The following is a 21,339-nucleotide window of genomic DNA, read 5'->3' as shown; positions in this document are numbered from 1 at the left end:
CCTTTTCATGTGTGTTCATTTTTTTGATTGTATCCTTCGGTATATATGGTTGTGCCAATTTCCTTCCACTGTTTGATCTGAGGAAGTGGGTCTGGCCCACGAAAGCTCATCATCTAATAAACCATCTTGTTAGTCTTTAAAGTGCTGCATAGTCCTGTTTTATGTTCTTATAAGTCAGTTTTGAAAATTCCACATTAGTATCTTGATAAAGTTTTACTTTCCTGCCCTCTAGTGGAGATAACTTTTCTATGCAAACTGCTAAGAATAAGCCTTCTTTGTGTTGGAAAGCACCTATCAAATATATTTTCAGTGTTACATTAACTGATCCAAGCAATGCTTTACTCTTTCAGATAAAATGTGCTTTCATATAGCCATATAATAATTAAAAAGATAGGCAGTTGTTTTAAATTCCTGGATTTGGAGACTACAGGTTTTACAAAACTGCTTCCAACAAACAGATTATTTCTTTTCAACCATAACCATTTTTTGGACCAGCTGATAATGTTGTAAGTTCAAAATGCAAAGTAAAAAAACCTGTTACTTACCTCATAGCTGTTCTTCCAGATGTGTTGCTCATATCCATTCCAGTTAGGTGTGGGTGTGCCATGTGCATGGATTCTGGAGTTTTTTCCTTTAGCTGTATCTGTTGGGCAAGCCAGGGAGCAAACTGGAGTGATGCCGGCATGTCGGGGCGTTTATACCACTGCTGGCCCCTCACCCACTCAGTTCCTTCTTGCTGGAGTCCTCCGACGAAGGGGCAGTGGGTGGGATTTGGAATGGACATGAGCAACACATCTCAAAGCACAATTATGAGGTAAGTAACTATTTTTTCTTCTTTGAGTGCTTAATCATGTCCATTCCAATTAGGTGACTCCCTAGCAGTGTCCTAGGAGGTGGGGTCGGAGACTAACACTATCTACATGTTAACTGACTGCAGCACAGCCCTGCCAATGCCCTGGCCTGCAGCGTAATTACATAGTTCTCTGAGAGAGTATGCACGCAGGACCACGTGGCCGCCCTACATATGTCAAGGATAGGTGCTTGTGCTAGGAATGCCTCTGACATCGCCTGCTTTCTTGTAGAGTGCGCCATCAGTGGAGGCGCTGGTCTACCCGCGCTGTCATAGCACTCCTTAATGCAGAAAGTAATCCAGGAGGATAGACATTGGGCTGAAATCCGTGAGTGCTTCATCCTCTCAGCTATCGAAATATAAAATTGTGGAGATTTACGAAACTCTTTCGTCCTTTCTATATATAATGCTAGGACCCTTCTAACATCCAAGCAATGTAGGGCCTGTTCCCTAGTTGAGGCATGAGGTTTTGGGAAGAACATCAGTAAGTAAACATCTTGTGACATGAAATGGAAGACCGGGTGGGGACATTCTAACCTTCTCCTTAAAGAAAGTCGTGTAAGGGGGCTCCAAAGCGAGGGCCCTCAATTCTGAGTTTCTCATGGCTGTGGTGATTGCGATCAAGAATGTCACCTTCCATGACAAGTGCTTCAGAGAGCAGGTGGTTAAAGGCTCAAAGGGTATCCTCATGAGACCCATCAGGACCAAATTGCGATCCCAGAATGGCACCGGGGGGGGGGGGGGGGGGGGGAGGAGGACACGCATATAGGGAAACAACCGGTCTACCCCTTTCATAAACCTCTTTACTATTGTATTAGCGAACATGGACCTGTGATCCTCCCCAGGGTGAAAGGCCGCAATCACTGCTAAATGCACCTTCAGTGAGGATGTAGCAAGGCCTTGATGTTTAAGATGTAGTTAACAATATAAGATTAGGGTGATTGTAGCACACATTGGGTTTACCCCCTTCTTCTGCCCAATGGGCAAACAGTCTCTACTTGGCGTCGTACAGTGCTCCTGGTAGAGGATTTTCTACTCTCTAGCAGCACCTTCTCTATGTCCTGCAAGCAAAGTTGCTCTCGCCTTCTCAACCATGAAGGTTCCATGCTGTTAGGTGGAGGGCTGCTAGGTTTGGATGACACAGCCTCCCTGGGTCCTCCATTGCTAACTAACAGGGTGGTGAACCAGTGTTGGCAAGGCCATATTGGCACCACCCTGTTGACCTCTGTCTCGAATTGCCTGAGCCTGATGAGGGTCTCGTGAATTAGCAAGGAAGGGGAAATGCATACAGCAGCCTGCAGGGCCACTGTATATGTAGTGCATTCCCCTGAGACCGTGGCCCTTGAATGAGTAGTAGCTCCGACACTGAGCATTGTTGTGTGAGGCAAACCAATCCAGATGGGGATAACCCCACCAATGGAAGACTTCCTCTATAATATCTGTCCTGATGGTCCACTCGTGGGCCCGAAGGGACCGACTGAGTTTGTCTGCCAGAACATTGCTGGACCCTGGAAGATAGGACGTCTCCAGGTGCATGTTCTGGGAAATGCATAACTCCCACAGTTCCAGGGTTTCTTTGCAAAGGGGAGAGGAACAAGCTCCACCCAGTTTGTTGATATAATATATGGTGGTCGTGTTGTCCGTGAGCACCGCGATCACTCTGTTCTCAGTTGAGGAAAGAAGGCCTGGCATGCCAGCCTGACTCTGCCCTGAGCTCTTTGGGTGTGTCTAAACTATACCCCTCTGTTGGCAGAGGAATGTAAATTAGACATTGAAAATGCAAATGAAACGGGGATTTAAATATCCCGCACTTCATTTGAATAATCAGGTCCTGGCACTGTTTCAAAGAACAAGCTGAGGTTTCAGTTTTGAAATGGTGTTTATTCCAAACAGCGCCAGGATGCAATTATGCAAATGAAGCGTGGGATATTTAAAACCCCGCTTCTTTTGCGCTTTTGATATGTCTAATTTACATCCCTCTGCCAACAGAGGGGTGTAGTTTAGACACAGCCTTTGACATTTAAGTGTAGGGAACTCTCCCCCAGGGACCACATTCCTTGAGTCCTGAGGGTTCCTGTGTGGGCTCCTCAACCGATGTCCAATGCGTCTGTATATAGCTGCACTGATAGGCTCTGCTTGAAAAAGGAGACCCCGCACATACCGTCTCTGCCTGTCTCCACCAGTCCAGTGATCAGAGCACCGACTCCAGCAAAGCAAACACTGCGTCCAGAGGTGACCACGCTAGGTTGTGGACACTCCTCAGCCACCTCTGTAGGGGTCGGAACCTTAACCTGATGGACTCACCACATGGCCCAGTAGCCTCATACATGTTCTTGCTGTGGTTATAGGGGACCTCTGTGATCATTGAGCTCAGCAAGGAACCTGCCTCTGGGCAGGGATGCCCTTTCAATGGTGGAGTCCAGGTGGGCCCCCACAAACTCTATTATCTGTGTGGGGTCTAGAGTGGACTTCTCCTTGTTTATAAGGAGGCCTTGCTCAGAGAACAGCTTCCTGGTCACCACAATATGGCTTATCACTTGCTCTTAGGATGGTCCCCTTATCAACCAATCGTCCAGGTAGAGAAAGACCTGAACCCTGAGGCGCCTCAAACGTTGTTACCGCGGCCATACATTTGGTAAACACTCTTGGTGTTGTGGAGAGGCCAAATGGCAGGACTGCAAACTGAAAATGATCCCGACCAACTGTGAATCTGAGAAACTTCCTGTGGGTGGGGATTACTGCAGTATAAAAATGCGTCCTTTAGATCAAGGGCAGCATATCAGTCTCCTCTCTCCAGGGCAGGGATGATGGAAGCTACGGTGACCATCCTGAACTTTGTTTTCTTTATAAAACAAGTTCAGGTTTCTCAGGTCTAAGATATGGCGTAGATCCCCTTTTGCCTTGGGAATAAGGAAGTAGCAGGAGTAGAAACCCTGAATTCTTCTGGAACAGGCTCAACCACTCTGAGCTGAAGTGTAGACACTTCCTGTCTTAGCAGAATCGCATGAGAGGGGTCCCTGAAGAGAGACAGGGAGGGGGAATGGGAAGAGGGAATGGAAAGGAAGGGGACTACGTAACTCTTTGCTACTAGGTCTAAGACCATTGGTCAGATGTTATCCGGAACCAGGCCTGGTAGAAAACAGACAAATGGCAATCAAAAGAGGGTGACTGAGGTATGACTGCTATGCTGTCCTCGAGCCTATCCTCAAAATGAAGGTTTGGGTTCTTGGCTCGTAGGTGCGGCAGATCTCCTATCCGAGTCGGATCTCAAGCCCCTGCATCTAGGCGGGTTGTACTGGCCATTATTATGGCCCCTCCTCCTACCCCGGTGCGAGCTGAAACCCCATTGGAAGGGTCTCACATTTAGCCTGAGGGTGAGGGGCTGTGGTATGGACCCCCAGGGACTTCAGAGTTGCCCTGGAGTCCTTAAGGATGTGTAGCTTTGAATCTGTCTGGTCTGAAAACAGGACCGCCCCTTCAAAAGGGAGGTTCTGTTGCTTATTCTGTACCTCCGGGGGGGAGGCCCGATATTTGGAGCCACGCGCTTCTCCTCATCACTATAGCAATGGCCTTTGTGTGAACTGCGGCAGCATCCAGGGCCACCCATAGCGCTGTCTGTGCGACTGTTCTGCCTTCCTGTTAGAGCCCCAAATTCTTGCCACGACTCTTGTGGGAGATGGTCTTTAAATCTGTCCATGGCTGCCCATGTATTGTAGAGGCATATCTACCCAGTATCGCCTACTGGCTGGTGATGCAGAACTAAGACCCTCATGGGGTAGGCCTTCCTTCCTAGGAGGTCAAGTTTCTTGGGCTCCTTCAATTTAGGAGTAGGTCCTGGGGGTCTCTGATGCTCTTTCTGATGCCCTGCAGCCTACACAACTATTGAGCTAGGGGGAGGGTGTGTGAAGAGGTGTTTGTGACCCTCCTGAGGGACAAAATAGCACCTCTCCACCCCTTTTTGCATGGGAGGAATTGAGGCTGGGGTTTGCCATAGGGCTTTGGACAGCTTGTCCACCATTTTATTGAGTGATAATGCCACTCTACCTGGAGTGGCTCCTGAAAGGATGTCAACCATGGCGTCAGTCTTCCTGGACCATCTCTGCTTGAATACCCAGATTAGCAGCCAACCTCCTCAGCAGAGCCTGATGAGCCCTAGTGTACATTGATGGAAGTGGCAGGACCAGGTCCCCTAAGGCCTTGTCCGGTGAGGACGATGATGACTCTATAGCGCCCAGTTGTTTCTCCATCAATTCTGCACTCTGTGATGCTGCTGTCACTGGGGGTACCATCTGGCTCCACTGTGGCTCCTGTATCTTCCTCTATCACAGGGGATAGTACCAGGTCCTTGGCCCCAGGGTGGCTCACCTTTGAAAGGAGGCTCTATGGGGGGGGGAGAGGATCCTGACCCTGTAATCAGATTGTGATAATATGCATTCTTGTACTCTGAAAGATTGATCAATATACTTTCATTACGCCTGTAATTACTACCACGCTGCCAGAAAACCAGTGAACTTAAATTTATTTTGCGTTAAATGGTTATGGAATGTGGTACAGTACATGTAAGACACTATAAGATGAGTAAAGCAGACCTAATTGCACGAGAGACAGAAGTTTCACCTCAAAAGTCAAGACTATCAAACCATTACAATTTCCACTTTCAGAATGCAAGGTATATCATGCAAAAACAAACTGACAAAAACAACATTGTGGTGCCACTTAATTGCTATCACAATATTTAACAACACATTAGGTAGTTTATAGAGAATGAAATATTTTAGCAATGAAACTAAAACATGAACATTTTAATCATATTAAAGATTTTGCATAACCACCAGTTCCAGAATTATATTAAATTCAGGAGTGGGCAACATGCTGAGAAAAATACCTTAAACTAACGTACCTTTTATTCACTGTCAATATTGTTTTCCGCAAGAGCTAGATTTCATGATCTTATTACTCAGATTCGTCCATAATTTTGTAAGTTTCAGTACACTTACTCGTGTACAGAATAATTACATCATCTTGTCATTAGGACAATTTAATAATCTTAGCTAATTATTATATTTAAAACCTTTTAAGGTCATATAACCTGCAGAATCATCATCTTATAGGACAGAATCCTAGAAATATAACCAAATAAAATATGTTCTAACTCAGTTTAAAATTAAGCCCATGGTATATCAAGTACAATTTATCTGCCTTTTATTTACATATTTTAAAATATGTAGGTAAAAACTGCAGATAGTTAAACACTGAATTCAGGTAAACTATGATGAGGTGAATAAGAGGACAGTGCATTTATTTATCTCTCTCTCAAATGATTTATCTCCTTTATTCCCTTATCCTCCGTGAGGTATTCATGGGATAACAATAGTCAATAGCTGTATAAAGAAGTAGCTCTCTGCTTGTGCATACATGTTTTATACAACAAGCTGAATGCAACATATTAGGATCCTAAAATCCTTTTAATTTCACTCAGCACAAAGCACTGCAGCAGCCAGCTTCCATTACTGCTAAAGCTACCAGCCTGAGCATAAACAAAAAGAGACAAGGGTCACCTAAATACTTCCACCCCATAATGTTCATATTCTGTGTGCACCCACAATTTATATCGGCTAACCAAGATGTGCCAGAAAATAAATACATCATTTATCTGTTCACTCTCACAATACAGATTATATATTCAACTTCCTTGTGTTAAAATGTCAGGGCTTATGTAGAAACACATCCTTGAAGTTAAATTTCCATCTACATTCAAGGAAAATAATTTATTAGCCATAACTCACAGGATCTAATAACTCTGAAAGAAGACTACTGATTAATTATAGATATAGTCCAACAGAAATTCTGGAAGACAATTTAATGAACATGAAGTGTGAAATTCTAGTGAACAGGTGGGAAAATACTTCAGTAATCAAATGGAGCATCTTACTTTTATAGGCAATGATTCTCAGGAATGCATATTTCATAAATAAAACTGCAGAAGTAACTTCTGAATAACTGTTCAAACACTAATTCTAAATAATTAAAATCAAATTTATTCTTCCGCCTCCCAAGACACAAACCCTGGAATCAAAATTTTCTGCTGTGTAAGATGAAAAACAGATGAACAATGCAATGTTTGGAAAAAATACTTTGTACAAGGTTGCAGTTCTAACACACTTATATTACAAAGCAATGTAAATAAATACCAGGCTAGTACAAAAGCTTGTATTTACAGTTTTACAAATGAAATTGTATTCAGTGTAAATGCAGTGTTTTAAAGAACACAGTATAAGTAAAATGAAGTCCTGTGTAGAACATTATAGTCTCTGCTAGATTTCAATGTAGTGTTGCATTAAAAAAAGCACAGTTCAAGTTAATTTTATTTATAATTTAGTACAGACAAATCCAGTTTTACCTGGAATGATATCTGTTAAAGTGCTGAAAAAGAGGAAGTTTTTGAAATTTTAAAAAACACACTGTACAGTATTAAAGCTTTATCAAGTCAGAATGCTAGATTTTGTCACATTTTCTGCCACAATGCCTGTGGATTAAAAAAAATAATAAACTCAATTTAATTTAGAAGTTGTTAGGTACTGGTATCTTCATGTTCAGATCCATTGATTTACAAAAGCAATTTTCCTCAAGCTTCCATTGCGGCTTCAGGTTTCATAATCTGGTAAGTAATCAAATATTCTGGATAAGCCTGAAAGGCAAATGATTTAGTCAAGTTAATTTTATCAGCAAATTCATAACACACATCTTACACCTTTTCCTCATATGGCAAGAAATTCTCTAACATTTATATCATGTAGAGGGAGAACAAAATATAATTTGCTGGAAGTATTCAGTAAACAAGGACCTCTGATTCTCAATTTTAAAAGCTTAGGTTTTATTTATATGCACTAAAAGGCCAACTCCAATAAATCCAGAAAAGAGGCTCAGTGTCAATGGCATAACAGTGAAAAATGGCATTTTGGCTTCTTAGCACAGTAAAACCTGAGCTATCCTGAACTTAAGCATCTGGAAAACTGCAGAAACCAGCTACTTTCTGACCCAGGTAAAGACAGAAAAAGAAAAAAAAAAAAAAAAGAAGGAAACTGGCCTTTTAAATTCTGGGCCACTCCTCAGATGAGCATGCAGCACGTACCTGAGGGAGCAGCGAATGGCAGCCGAAAGCAAGCAGCAAGCATCTCAGCTCCAACCGCAGCTCTTGGCACCCCCAGCAGGCAAGCCTCCGTGTGCGCCCCGCTGCCAATAGGCCGCCCCTGCCACCTGTGCCTCCTGGCTTCCACCCCACCCCCCACCAGGCTGCACCTGGCCCTCCCCACACACCCCCGACCAGGCCACATCACAGCCCCTGCATGGCTCCCATGCCCACCCCAGAGGCCCTACACAGCTCCCGTGCCCCCTTCCCCCCGCCAGATAACCAGAATTTTTAGATTACTGTCACGCCCTAATCCCTAGGCGTGCTGGATAACACAGGTTTTACTGTATAACACAGGTTTTACTGTATGTTTATTCTAAGTGTGTTTTAACAATGAAAAACAAAAACAAAACCCACTACCTGTTCTCCTCTGTAAATGACGTACTCTGCTAAAGCTAGTCCATTTACACTAGGTCGGCCAGTAACTGAATGATGTCCTGGAGGAGAATGAGCCATTTTCATAGCACTGAACTGCAGGAAAGACTTGCCCAAAGTTACACGGCAAAACAGCAACTGCCTATAGTAAAGAAAAACTTTTACAACTAAAAAACATTTGGAAAGTAGGAAAAAAACATTTCTTGGCCATTCAAAAGCTATATTCAGAGAAGATAGACATTCAAACTATCACCAGAGTGAACCACAAAGAGGTCTACTAAAAACTCTTGCTCAGATTAACCCCATTATATATCAGAATTTGTCAGTACATTAGATGAGGTTGCTCTTCTGTCCCCCTTTCCTTATGCATGCCCAGTTATCTAAATACTTACATAATAAATGTAATTACTCTTTCCAACCCACTCAAATTCATGTTTGTTTTCTAATTTCTTTAACATTTGCAGTCTGTGGCACAATCAGCAACAGTACAGACTATAAGAGAGAAACAACCAGTGTCCCACATTCACCTGGAAAGGAAGGCCAAGAAGCCTACAGCTAACTTGGGAAGAGGGTATAGGCAACAGAGAGGACCAAAGAATAGGAAGACTATTGGTTTTGCCTGGGAAGTAGGGATGTTAAATTTTGATTAATCAATAAATAGAGAAATGGAATTTCCATCGACTACTCAATTAGTCGATAAGGTGGGCGCTTGCTATCCCGCTGCGTCTCTGTCTTTGAAATGTACAAGAGCTGCCTGTGGCTCTTGTACATTTCAAAGGAAGAAACATAGCAGGGAACCCACGTGAGCGGGGACAAAGCAGTCCTCTCTGCAGTGGAGTCCCGACTGCTGCACCTCCCTTTGAAATGTTCCCTGATGAGCCTCTTCCTTTCAAAGGGTGAGGCACAGCAGTAGGATGCCTCTGCCTCTCCTACCCTGAATGGAGACAGTGCTGGGGGGAAACCAGCTTTTAAAGCTGGCTCCCTTCAGCACCAGCTCCTGCTCCCGCCCTTGCTGTCCCTCTCTGATAGAGGCACGAAGGGGAGGAGAAGTGATTAGTTGAGTCACTACTCAACTAGCCAATAAGCTTATTAGGTAGTCGAGTAGGCACTTACTTCTCTACTGGGAAGCAGCAACTGCCCAAACGGAGTAAGTCTAGGCAAGGAGTTTCAGCACATTTGTAGATCAACTAAATACTGGAGCCAATCTGTAGGTCTGTGCTCATTCGAGACCCTCCTTGTACATTTAAAAGGAAGAAACGCAGCGGGGAACCTTTCAAATGCTTTACACAGAGCAAGCAGAAAGTCTCTCTCATCTGACCTGTTGAAGAGAATCCTAAGCCCTCCTCCAATAACAGTGTCATACCTTTCTCTTTGGTTGGGGCTATCAAAGAAGCTTGGAGGTCTTGCCTTGCTTCAAATAAAAACTCTTAGGAAGGCAACTGGGGCAAGTGTAAATTACCACTTTCTCCATGTACAGGACACACAATTCTGGTTTTTTGGGATCTGACAGGAGGTATGTCTTGCAATGTCTGTTACAACCTTAAAAGATCCAGGAATGGGCAATGCAGATTGTACTATGTTTTAAAGGATGGCTACCAAAATTCATACTGCAGTATTATCTGTTCTAACTGTTAGTGCATAAGGCAGACATCCTTACTAAGCTTTCAGAGACTCTGCAGGGGACTTGACTGTCTCTAACACAGACTGCACTTGAAAAATCATTTATTGGTTAAGAACGATTCACGTACAAAGTATTCTAACGTACCTGTGGCAAACATAACAAGATCTATCTTTGTGAACTGGGCATCCAGTGCCACCTCCAATTCCATACACATACTGATTGCTTTTGGATGAATTTTCAGCAAAATATATCCCAGCTCCAAACATACCACCTATGTAGGCATGTCTCTCATCAAAACCTTTATGAATGATTGCATTTACAAATGGAGAACCTAGAAGTAAATTAACAAGGAAAAATATTTAAAATTCATCACCTACAGTTTTTATGTAATCATTAAATAATTTGAAGAGCTTATTGATTGTTATATCTCCCTGCCAAAAAAAACTATGATTTAGCAGTTAAGTTACCTTTTGTTAAAACCGATCATTTTTCAGCAAGTCAAAGCAACTATGTAATGCAATATCAGTCTGCCACACTAAACACTTAATAGTCACTGTATGATAGCAGTGTACACTGTTATATTCACAAAATATTAGAAAGGGACAATTCTTGACCTGTCTTTGCAGGGAAACCTGCTCAGATGTTGGACACCTTTTCTGCAGAGTTTAGGTCTAGGAGTCTCCCTGGACAGTTTGGTGTATAGGGGTTTTGTTTGGACATATTTCTGGAGGCTTCATCAGATGGCAAGCTTTAATTAAAGATTAAGCTTTAATTCCTGGAGACTCCAGAAAAATCTAAAGGGCTGGCAACCCATGTGTGAATAGCAGTGTGCACCAAAAGTGATACAGTATATGTCAACCATACAGATGCCGTGAACACAACCTAAAAGGTTCCTAGTTCACATAAATGTAGACAATTTTTTTGGCATCAACAAAAAAAATTCTCCCTAAGGATTAACAGTATGATAATGGATTAACTTTTGAATGTCCAAGATTTTACCATGAAACAGCATCCTTTCATTAGCATGGTTATGATTTTCTTCAGAAACTTCTTTCCTTCTGTGAGCATATCTTTCCCAGAGTTTTTTGTTACACACTTTTTGAATCTGAAATAATTAAATCAGAGTTCAAATTTTATTTTGAAGGAAAAATTGGAAGGTTTTTCCATCATTTGACAGTCATTGTGAAGAATAAGGGGTATAGCATAGAGCCACTCCAAAACAGGGAACATTTATTTCTAAAGAAGAAATGAGATTATCTCCCTCAGATTCTATGGAATCCAATTCTTTTAGCGTGACATAGTGAGTAAAATCACCACCACCATAAACCTAAGTTAAAATCACGTCTGTTCTAAGCCATTCACTTTCAAGGATCTGCACCACTGCATTTCTGCTCTCAGTCTCATTGCAACCCAGGGGTGGACAGTAATTTTTAATGGGGAAATCACTTCAAGATTTTGGTAAGTGGTCAAGGGCTGCATTTCTATGGGGGGGGGGGGTCTCGGACTATGGGTCAAAGGAGCTTGGAATAGAGGACTGTGGTGCAGGAGGGAGTGTGGGGTCCGAGGGAGTTTGGGTGAAGGAAGGGGTTATGATCTGGGGCAGGGGAATGAGATGCAGGATCCGGGGGGGGAGATGGGTGCAAGAGAGGATTCTGGACTAGTACAAAGGTATAGGAAGGAGTGCAGGGTCTGAGAAGGAGTTGTGACTTGGAGGAGGTGGGGAGAGGAAACAGAGGGGTTTGGGTGGTGACCTGGGTCAGGTAGTTGGGGGGAAAGAAGATGTGGGGTGCCAAAGGCAGTGGCTCCCAGACAGCAGCCCTGCAGGAACCTGAGACAGGCTCCATGCCTGTCTGCTTGGTGGGCTGCTCCGTACGACTCTGCTTCAACATAGGAAGGAGGAAGTGAGAGAGGGAGGAAGCTTCACTCACTGCCCCTGCCTCCAGAAAAATTTCTAAGCTTCTATTGGCCAGAAACTGGCCAACGGGATTTTGCTAGTCAGCAGGAACAGTGTGCGAAGCTTCCCCATCCCTTCCCAGCATCCAGAGTAATTAGCAGCCGGTGTCACGATGTACTGTGTATTAAGGGTGCTGGCAAGGTGGCAGTGGGCCGAATCTGGCCTGCTAGCTGCCTTTTGTCCGCCCCTGTTCTAGCCCCTTCACCTCCAGCCCTGGTGGATAAAAAAAACTGATGATTTTTTCAAAACTTTTAAAAAAATAAATTAAATACATTTTTCTTTTAAAAATAAATGTAAAGTTTAATTATTCATTTAATTTAAATTTTGAATTATTACAACCTATGTTAAAGACCTAAGCCTTGACCAATTACAACTATTTAAATAAGCAAAACAATATGATATCTTAAAGGATGACACTTTTTAGATTATATAGAGAAGCAGGGAAAAATATACATCTTTTTGAGATCAACTCAAATTTTCTGAATATCACAATGCCTAAGTTCTGCATTGCATAACTATATTATTTTTAGTCTTTCAAGGGCTGTGTGGATGGCTGAACTGCCCCCTAAAAATTGCTGACAGGAAATGACTATTCTCTCCCCTCAATTATATCTATATATCAGGACCACCACATTTGGTATGCAGCTTCCCCTACTGGCCACGAACTAAGGTCAAGGTTTGGTAGTGCCTGGAAAACAGGAAGTAGCTGGGAACTATTTCCCAAAACATGTAAAGGGAGGGGGCAGAGAGGGGAGAGATGCAATACTGAGAATGGCCAATAGGGAAAGCTGCAGCACCAAGACAGTAGCCAGCAAGGGTTGGTGCTCCACCATCTTGTCTGCCAGCACACTGGTAAGGAGCCCGCTCGCCCCAAACCTAGAGCCTGCAGGCTGGGGTGGGGTGGGGAGAAGAGGAGACAGCTGTAGAAGGGAAGCTCCAGAGCCTAACCTCCAAGACAGCCTGCAGGCCACAAGGGGGGGGGGGGGGCATCTGCAAGGGGGAGCAGCCCCTGGAGCTGAGCCCCTCCCCAAACAGCTTGCAGGCCATAGGAAGGGGAGGGTTGCCACTGGAGGACAGGGGCAGCCCCTGGAGCCTCCCCCGCTGACAGAGTCCTCCGACTGCTGCGCACCCTACGTCCTCTCAGGTGAGAGCCCCATGAGTAAATGTTTAGACTGCAGAGGGCGGGGGGTACTGCAGGAGGGGGTAGCCCCCAGAGCATCCCCCCCCCCCGATAGCCTGTAGGCTGTGGGTCCAGGAGGGGGCAATAGCCTCCGGAGCCTGGTTCTGCCCTCCTCCCCCTAATAGTCTGGAGGCTGAGGGTGAGAGCAAATGGGGAGGCCCGCTGGCAGAGGGGTGCTGCCTGGCCCCCTGGGAGGAATAACTGCCAGAGTAGTGCAACCCTCACCATCATAGGCGGCCCCGGTAAACCCTTCCCCTCCTCCCAAACTTCTACTGTAAGCCCCCTGCTCCTCCTTATCCCCAGACTCTCACTCCAGTGTTCTTTTCCCTTCATTTTTGAAAAATACATTGACATAACACATGTATATTTTTCATTTATTTAAAAAAAAAAAAAGAAAATACTCGTTCAGTTGCTGCAGACCTGAGCAATGCCAGGTACACCTACTAGTAGTCAATAAGAGAAGCTAAGCAGCAGAAAGCTTGTTTTCCTCTTGCAGGTGGAAGAGGGGGATGGGAGTGGGGTGCTTACCTGGTGCCCTGCTCCTGGAGGCACACTCACTCCAAGGCATTGGCCCCTGCTGCTATAGGAGAGGCAGGGAAAAAGCCTCCAGAGAAGCACTTTTCTGCTCTGCCATTCACCTAGCTCAGGGGTCGCCAACCTTTTTGGGTGGTGGGCGCTGTGCATGCGCCGGGCACCCGGGGGCAGAGCTAGGGGGTGCACATAAATGCCCCAGTGGGCGCCATGGCACCCGCAGGCACCACATTGTGGACTCCTGATCTAGCTGGTGGGGGGAGGGACACATCCTGCAAAGCAGTTTGCAAAGCCACTTCCTCCTCCCTCTGCCTGGGTCCAAACCACAGGTGTTCCCAAGTCAGGGACACCCAGAGTATGGAGGTTCAGGTGAACTTCCTTTGATTAATAATTTAATTTTCATGAGAAAACATTTTTAAAAGCTTACTTTTTATTTTATGTATAGAGCACATTTAAGGTAGTTTTTTTAAAAACTAATAGAAACATTTTAAATGCTGTTTTGGTACATTTAATTAGATTTCCATTCAAATGGAGCTTAGTAAATGTTTCAAGTATAAACCATCAGGTAGTAAAGAAGAAATTATTATTTTCCAAAATGGTAAAATGTAAAAAATAAATATCTGAACAAATATACAATGAGCTGTACAATTGCGTAAACATAGTATATCCTCCTGGTTAGACCTCCCCCCCCAAAAAAAATCACAATTAATGCAAAGTCTCTATTTAGCAGCAGCAAATCAACATATTTTAGCAGTCATACCAACCACTGAAAAAATGGACTTCTTTAGGAAAGTAACTAAAACCTACAAACCCAAACATATTATTTAAATCAAGATAGAATGGTTACTTACCTCATAATTGTTGTTCTTCAAGATGTGTTGCTCACGTCCATTCCATTTAGGTGTGCGCATACAGTGTTCACATGGTGTCGGAAATTTTTCCCTTATCAGTTCCCGTTGGGCCAGCAGGGGAGCTCCATGGAGTGGTGCCGCTATACCGGCCAATATATACCCCTGCTGGACCTCCACTCCCTCAGTTCCTTCTTTCCGGACCACTCCAAAGAAGGAGAGGCGGAAGGATTTGGAATGGACATGAGCAACACATCTTGAAGAACAGTTAAAAGATAAGTGACCGTTCTTTCTTCAAGTGGTTGCTCATGTCCATTCCACGTATGTGACTCCAAAGCAGAAACCCTAGGAGACAGGGTTAGAGTTTTACCCTTCCACTGAGCAGAGGACAGCCCTACTCAGGGCTGCATCCTCCCTAGCCTGATGGGTCAGTGCATAGTGATTGGCAAAGGTGTGGACAGAGGACCATGTGGCAGCCCCACAGATGACCAGGATTGGGACCTGAGCCACAAAAGCTGCAGAGGAGGCCTGAGCACTAGTAGAGAGTGCCGTGAGGGGAGGAGCTGGAACTCCCGCCAGCCCATAGCACTCCCTAACACAGACTGTGATCCAGAAAGAGATCCTTTGCACAGAGACCAGCTGTCCCTTCAGCGGCTCTGCAATGGCTACAAAGAGCTGAGGAGACCTATAGAAAGGCTTTGTTCTTTCTAAATAAAAGGCTAAAGCTCTCCTGACATCTACATTTGCAGTGCCTGTTCCTTACCTGATGCATGGGGTTTGGGGTAAAAGACTGGCAGGAAAATATCCTTCAACACACAGAAGTTAGACGTGGCGTAGGAAGTTAGATGTAGGAAGGAAGGTGAGGTGGGGGTGCAATCTGACTTTATCCTTGAAGGAAACTGTGTGTGGGGCGGGGGGGGGGGGGGGGGGGGGAGTCTGAAGTAAAAACCCTCAGTTCGGGCACACAACTGGCTGACATGATGGCCACTAGAAGGAATACCTTATAGGAAAGGTGCCACAGTGAGCACTTCACCAGGGGTTCAAAGGGAGGTCCAATAAGTTTAGACAGAACCAGACTGATGTCCCACTGGGGATGGGCAGCTGGTCATGTGGATAAAGGCTGTCCAGGCCTTTCAAAAATCTGTTTACCATTGGGTCTGCAAAGAGGATCTTGCCCCTGGAGCCTGGATGAAAAGCAGAGATAGCCGCTAGGCGAACCTTAAGTGAGGAAGAGGATAACCCTTATAGCTAAGATCCAGAATATAGTCTAGAACCAGCAGGACCAGGGCATTCATGGGCAATACACCCCTCTGGGTAGTTCAAACGTGGAAGTGCTTCTACTTGGCCAGATATGTAGACCCAATGGAAGGTTTCCCACTCCCCAGCAGACCGCCAGCATGCGCACTGAGCATTGTAGCTCTGCCGCTTTCAGCCATGGAGCTTCCAAGCCATAAAATGCAGGGACCGTAGGTCCGGGTGGCAAAGCCTTCCGAAGTCCTGCATGATAAGGTCTGGGACCAGTGGGAGAGCAACTGGCCTCTCGCAGGACAGGCTCAGGAGGGTCATGAACCAGTGCTGCCTGGACCATGCTAGAGCAATGAGAATCAGGGACACCCTGAATTCCCAAACCTGCTGAAGCACCCTGTGGACCAGCAGGAAAGGCATGAATACATAGAGTAGGCCCTGGGCCAGGGGATGAACAGCACATCTCTGGCACTTCCTGTTCCGACAGGTGGTGAACAGGTCTAGAAGGGGAAAACCCCATCTGCGGAAAATCCAGAGGGCCCCATGCCCTCTGATGGACCACTCATGGCCAGAGAAGGACCTGATCAGCTGTTCTGCCAGGGTGTTCTGGGATCCCAGGAAATAAGAGGCAACCGGGTGAATATCCGCCCCAATGAATAGGTCCCAAAGCTGAAGGACCTCTCGACATAGGTGAGGAGACTGGGCCCCGCCCTGCCTGTTAATGTATGAGACCGCCAACGTGTCATGCTAAAGAATGAGAACTGACCTGCCCCTGAGCTGAAGGAGGAAGGCCGCACAGGCAAGATGGAATTCCCGCAGCTCCCTGACACTGATGTGCAGGGAGAGGTTGTCCCAGGGCCACATACCTTGTATCTGCATGTCTCTGAGATGGGCCCCCCACCAGTATCTGACGCATGCGTCACGAGCTGGAGGGTCAGCAGAGACCCGGAGAATGGGACTTTGTTGCAGACCACCTCCTCCCGTCCATCAATTCAGGGGCAAAGGACATCAGAGGGAACTGTCACCACTCTGTCCTATGGGTGAAAGGAAGGGTTGTAGGTCCGTGCAAGTCACATCTGCAATGGATGCATGTGGAGCCTGGCGTACTGGGTGACGTAGGTGCACATAGCTATTAGATCCAGTAGGTGCATACAAGCACTGGCTGTGGTCATCAGGAAAGCCTGCATGTCCTGGACAGGCACCTTGATTACTACAAAATGGGACCTGGGGAGGGAAGCTCTGGCTGATGTGGAGTCCAGGTTGGTGCTCACAAACTCTATCACTTGGGTGGGTACCAGGGCTTCTTTATTCTAGGGCGATGTGAGCCCAGTACTTGGTCTGCAGAGCACCTCTGAAGAAGCCAGGTAGGGGAACATTTTCTCGGAGTGGCAGTGACACCATGCACTTTGTGAAGACCTGGGGGACCATGGAAAGACCAAAGGGTGGGCCATAAACTGGTAATGGCCCTGGCCCCCCGTAAAGCGGAGGAACTGCCGGTGGTGAGGTACAATGGAAATATGGAAGTAGGCATCTTTTAGATTGGGGGCAGCATACCAGTCTCTGGGAGTTGAGGAAGTAATGACAGATGCCAGTGTCACCATCTTGAACTTGGCCTTGGCGATAAAGGCATTGAGGTCCGGCATGGAACAGAACTCACCTTTGGCTTTGGGGACCAGGAAGTACCAGGAGTACAAGCCCCTGCCCAAGAACCCTGGGGGAACCACTTCCACAGCCCCATAGGGTGAGGAGCTAATGAACCTCCTCCCAGAGAAGAAGCTTGTGAGAGGGGTCCCTGAAGAGGGACAGGGCAGAGGGAAAGGGAATGGCGTATCTCCTTCCTATTGTTTCTAGGACCCAATGGGCCAAGGTAATGGATTCCCAGGCCCAACAGAAAGGGAATAGGCAGTCCCAAAAAGGGGAGGGGGGGGGGAAATGCGGCTGGTAAACTGTGCTTGGGTGTACCCTCAAAACCTTAGACGGGGCCCTCAGGGCCTACTGGGTGGACCCTGACCTTAGTCATGGGCTGGCCAGGAAAGACATCTGCCATTTCTTCAATTGACGTTTCTATTGCTGCAATGGGAGAAGTCTGGGCTCATGTTCTGCTAGGACAACCTAGCGGTATTTCTGCCTGACAGGGAGCACTGCTGGGTAGCGGGGCTTGCATATACTCCGGGACTTTAACGTGGCCTGGGTATCCTGGAGGCCGTGCAGACATTGGTCGGTCTGCTCAGAGGAGAGAGACAGCCCTCAAAAGGAAGGTCCTGAATTGTGTTCTGGAGCTCAGGAGGCATTCTGGACCCCTGCAGCCAAGAGCTGTGCCATAAAACCAGCCCCATGGCCATAAACTGGGCAGATGCATCAGCCACATCAAGGGCAGCCTGGAGGGCGGTCCAAGAGACCACCCTGCCATCTTCCGTGAGGGTTCTAAACACAGGCCGAGAGTCCCTAAGGAGCACTTATCCATGGATGCCCAGGTGTTATAAGCATAGTGAGATAGCAGAACCTGCTGGTTCGCTATACGGAGTTGAAGACCCCCGGATGCATAGGCCTTCCTGCCGAAGAGGTCCATTTTCTTGGCATCCCTACTCTTAGAGCCCGGCTGCTGTTGATGTGTGGAAGCGTTGCGGTGCAGCGACCGGTGGTGAGAATAGGACTAGTGCCAGGACCTGGATCCCGTGGATAACCATGCTAACTCTGCCTTGGAGTACTTGACTGACTCAAAGGTTGACTAGGGTGGAGTGGAGGCGATCGCAGCCAGTGATCTACCTGTTGGGGCATGCCGGGCCATTGACTCTGGCTTGCCCCGATGCTGGGGAGGAGGGGGAGGCATGGCTGGTGCCGGTTGGCCCAGTGGGGAAGGGCCGGCAGCTGCAGAGCTCAGTGCTGCACTTGGTACTGCTTGAGGACCTTGTACCAGTGCCAGAGCACAGGCTGGGGTTGAGGCTGCCACCAGTGCTGAAGCTAAGGGCTGTGCTGTGCCTGGTGTCTTGGCACGGACCAGATTGGTTTTTGCCCGACTGCGATGGTCCAGGCACAGCACTCAAAAGTACCGAGTGCCCCACTTGAGGGTGTATGGAGGGCATGCACCTTGGAGGTAACCTGCCCCTGCTAGACCTCCTCTTCTGGGGCACTGGGGACTGAGACCGATGCTGAGGCCTACGTGGTGCCAGGGAGGCGTGGGGATGGCCTGGTGCCTTTTGCATCGAGGCCGGTGGGCTCTGGGTCACTGGATCCAGGTGCAAAGCTGCCTCCATAAAGTATAATCTTCAAGCACAATTCTCTCTCGCTTTGTGCGCAGCTTGAAGGCCTTACAGACAAATGGACCTCACCAAGGCACTTAAGGCAGGCAGAATGAGGGTCTCCACAGGGCATAGGCCTCAGGCACTTCTAGCAGAGCTTGAAGCCCTACCCTTCAGTCCTTAGCAGAGGATATAACATTTAACAGCTACTTAAGAAGATAGTAAGACTAATAAACTGTGAAACTCTAACAAAGAACTCTATAACACTAGGTAAACTGCTAAAGGGCGCTTGTAGAAGCATGTTCCAATGGCCATCACAAGTGGTAAGAAGAACTGAAGGGGTTGAGGGCCAGCAGGGGTATTTATTGGCTGGTATAGCGGTGCCACTCCAGGGGGCTCCCTTGCTGGCCTAACAGTGAAATGAAAAATTTCCGATGACACATGCTCCCTGCATGTGCACACCAAAATGGAATGGACACGAGCAATCACTAGAAGAATCCCTATTAGCTGATTAAAATCAGATTTAAATCATAACTCTGAGTCCCCCTCATTTCAAGTTTTCCTATATGATCCCTCAAGCTCGTCTTCTCTTTTTTTGCTTTATGTTTTTATCCTCTTGTCACACTCCAGATGCACACTCAATTTCTCCTTATTCACTTCACCTTTTGCTTCAAACTTGTCTTTCTCTGTAAAACCTGTTTATGTATTTCTCAGGCCAAATCTGCTTTTCTGTATATTTATCTTAGATTTCTCTATGGATCAGGGCTCTTTCTTTTTTGTGTTTTGTAATGTATAATGTAAGTTTATGGTGCTCGATCATTAAAACTACAGAAAGTACTTGATTGTAAATTACTTGCAACTGAAAGGTTGAGAGCATAGCTATAATTTAAGAACTACAAAAACGTGAATGGTACCTTCAGAATACTGTATCTGTTGAAGACTCCACCAGCATGCCCACCATCTCTGTGTTCTCGTACCGTACTCTGCATCTGAAGAATAAGAATTTTAAGGTTGTACATTTTTTGACAGTATTTCTAAATATTTTGTAATAATCTAACCAGAAAATCCCTTGTAGTGGGTCAGTATGGCCTCCCGCTGACCTGGACTATTACACCACTATTAGCTAAAAATTGGTTCTGGATCCATAACAAAGCTGGATTCACTTATAGCTAGGAGCTGAAGATACTGATATTCATAGGGAAAGCTGTGAGCTCTAACTGCCAGTCTAAAGCAGCTAGAGGAGGAGCAACATTTTTGTGTGCGTGCTTGTGCATGTGCATGCACACCCCCCACCTGGAAGAGGACATATTGTGTCTCACATATTTCCCCATCTCCTACCCCAAACACGAGGGGGACACGTTTTCAGGAAAAGCTGCCTGAAAGGAAGCTTCCTAGCTGCCTCTGGAGCCTGGACCAGACTGAACAGCTGGAGTCAGAACTGAATTTTGTTCAGAGTTACAGACAACCTCCATTCCCAAGATTAGGGAACAGTATAGTTGATTAGCCGATAACCAAAAGCTTATCAGTTAATGCTCTAGACCTGTGGTCACCAACCCGTCGATCGTGATCGGCTGGTTGATCCCAGGGGTTCGACCAGTCAATCGTGAAGTTTTCAGGGGTCCGCTCACTCCCCCACACTCCTGTCATGATGATGAGGGTTAGTCAGCAGCCTAGGGATTAAGGGGTTAACTACACCTAGCCAGGTGGAGTGGTCAATAGGAATGTAGGTAGGACTTTCAAACTGGGACAAAGGAATTTGGGTTTTTCCCTCTTGTCTCCGGAAGTCCTCTGCAGCTACAGAGAGGGACAACCACGTCTCTCTCTCTCTCCAAGAAACAATTCTTCACTTTCTGTAAGTAAGGTAAAGTTTAGATAATTTCGTTAGGCTTTATTGTTTTAAGGGTTGGGTATAGGATCTGATATCTGGCACTGCTTAAGAGAGGTTTGGCTTTTCTTTTTAACTAAGCTCTAGCCCATGGTATAATTCCTCTACGAGTATATTTTGTTAATATTCTATCTAGTCATTATGCTTGCAACAGGAATATTGTTGTAATAATAAAAGTTCTTTCTTTTCTTTGTATTAACATGGCACTGGTTAATTGTGTGCCCTGATTTTTATTTTAGGGGTGAGATTTCCCAAATGATCTTTCCCCTGATTTCTTTATTAACATTTGGGTGGTGGCAGTGGAAGTTTTTATTTCCAAAAATCTAGGGTTTTAAGATTTTGGGGGAAGTTTTATACCAAAGCCTGGTAGATAAGGCTTTGGGGGTACACCTGCTGGCCTCCACTTCTGCATTTATCATGCC

The 21,339-nt window shown here is 46.0% G+C and overlaps 1 protein-coding gene across 6 annotated transcripts in view; it reads right to left on the bottom strand.

Annotated features, from left to right (window-relative positions):
• Nucleotides 1-5,352: 5,352 nt before the first annotated feature.
• The window catches only part of TNKS2 (tankyrase 2), an 84,412-nt gene continuing 68,425 nt past the window's right edge, over nt 5,353-21,339 (bottom strand). For 3 of the 6 annotated variants that reach the window (XM_075935131.1, XM_075935130.1, XM_075935132.1), the window contains 5 exons: nt 19,947-20,021; nt 11,035-11,140; nt 10,180-10,366; nt 8,400-8,556; nt 5,353-7,538 (listed from right to left, as the gene is read on the bottom strand). In XM_075935131.1, the coding sequence (XP_075791246.1) occupies nt 7,476-7,538; nt 8,400-8,556; nt 10,180-10,366; nt 11,035-11,140; nt 19,947-20,021 (588 nt within the window). In that variant the 3' untranslated portion in view covers nt 5,353-7,475. Of the gene's footprint in view, nt 7,539-8,399; nt 8,557-10,179; nt 10,367-11,034; nt 11,141-11,167; nt 16,828-19,946; nt 20,022-21,339 lie in introns of those variants that run through there. The other 3 variants (XM_075935133.1, XM_075935137.1, XM_075935136.1) reach the window with 3 other exon arrangements.

The sequence above is a fragment of the Pelodiscus sinensis genome, chromosome 8 (genome assembly GCF_049634645.1).
Source record: "Pelodiscus sinensis isolate JC-2024 chromosome 8, ASM4963464v1, whole genome shotgun sequence".
Classification (NCBI taxonomy): Eukaryota; Metazoa; Chordata; order Testudines; family Trionychidae; genus Pelodiscus; species Pelodiscus sinensis.
The sequence above is the reverse complement of the archived record's forward strand: the minus strand, read 5'-3'. Positions and strand labels throughout refer to the sequence as shown.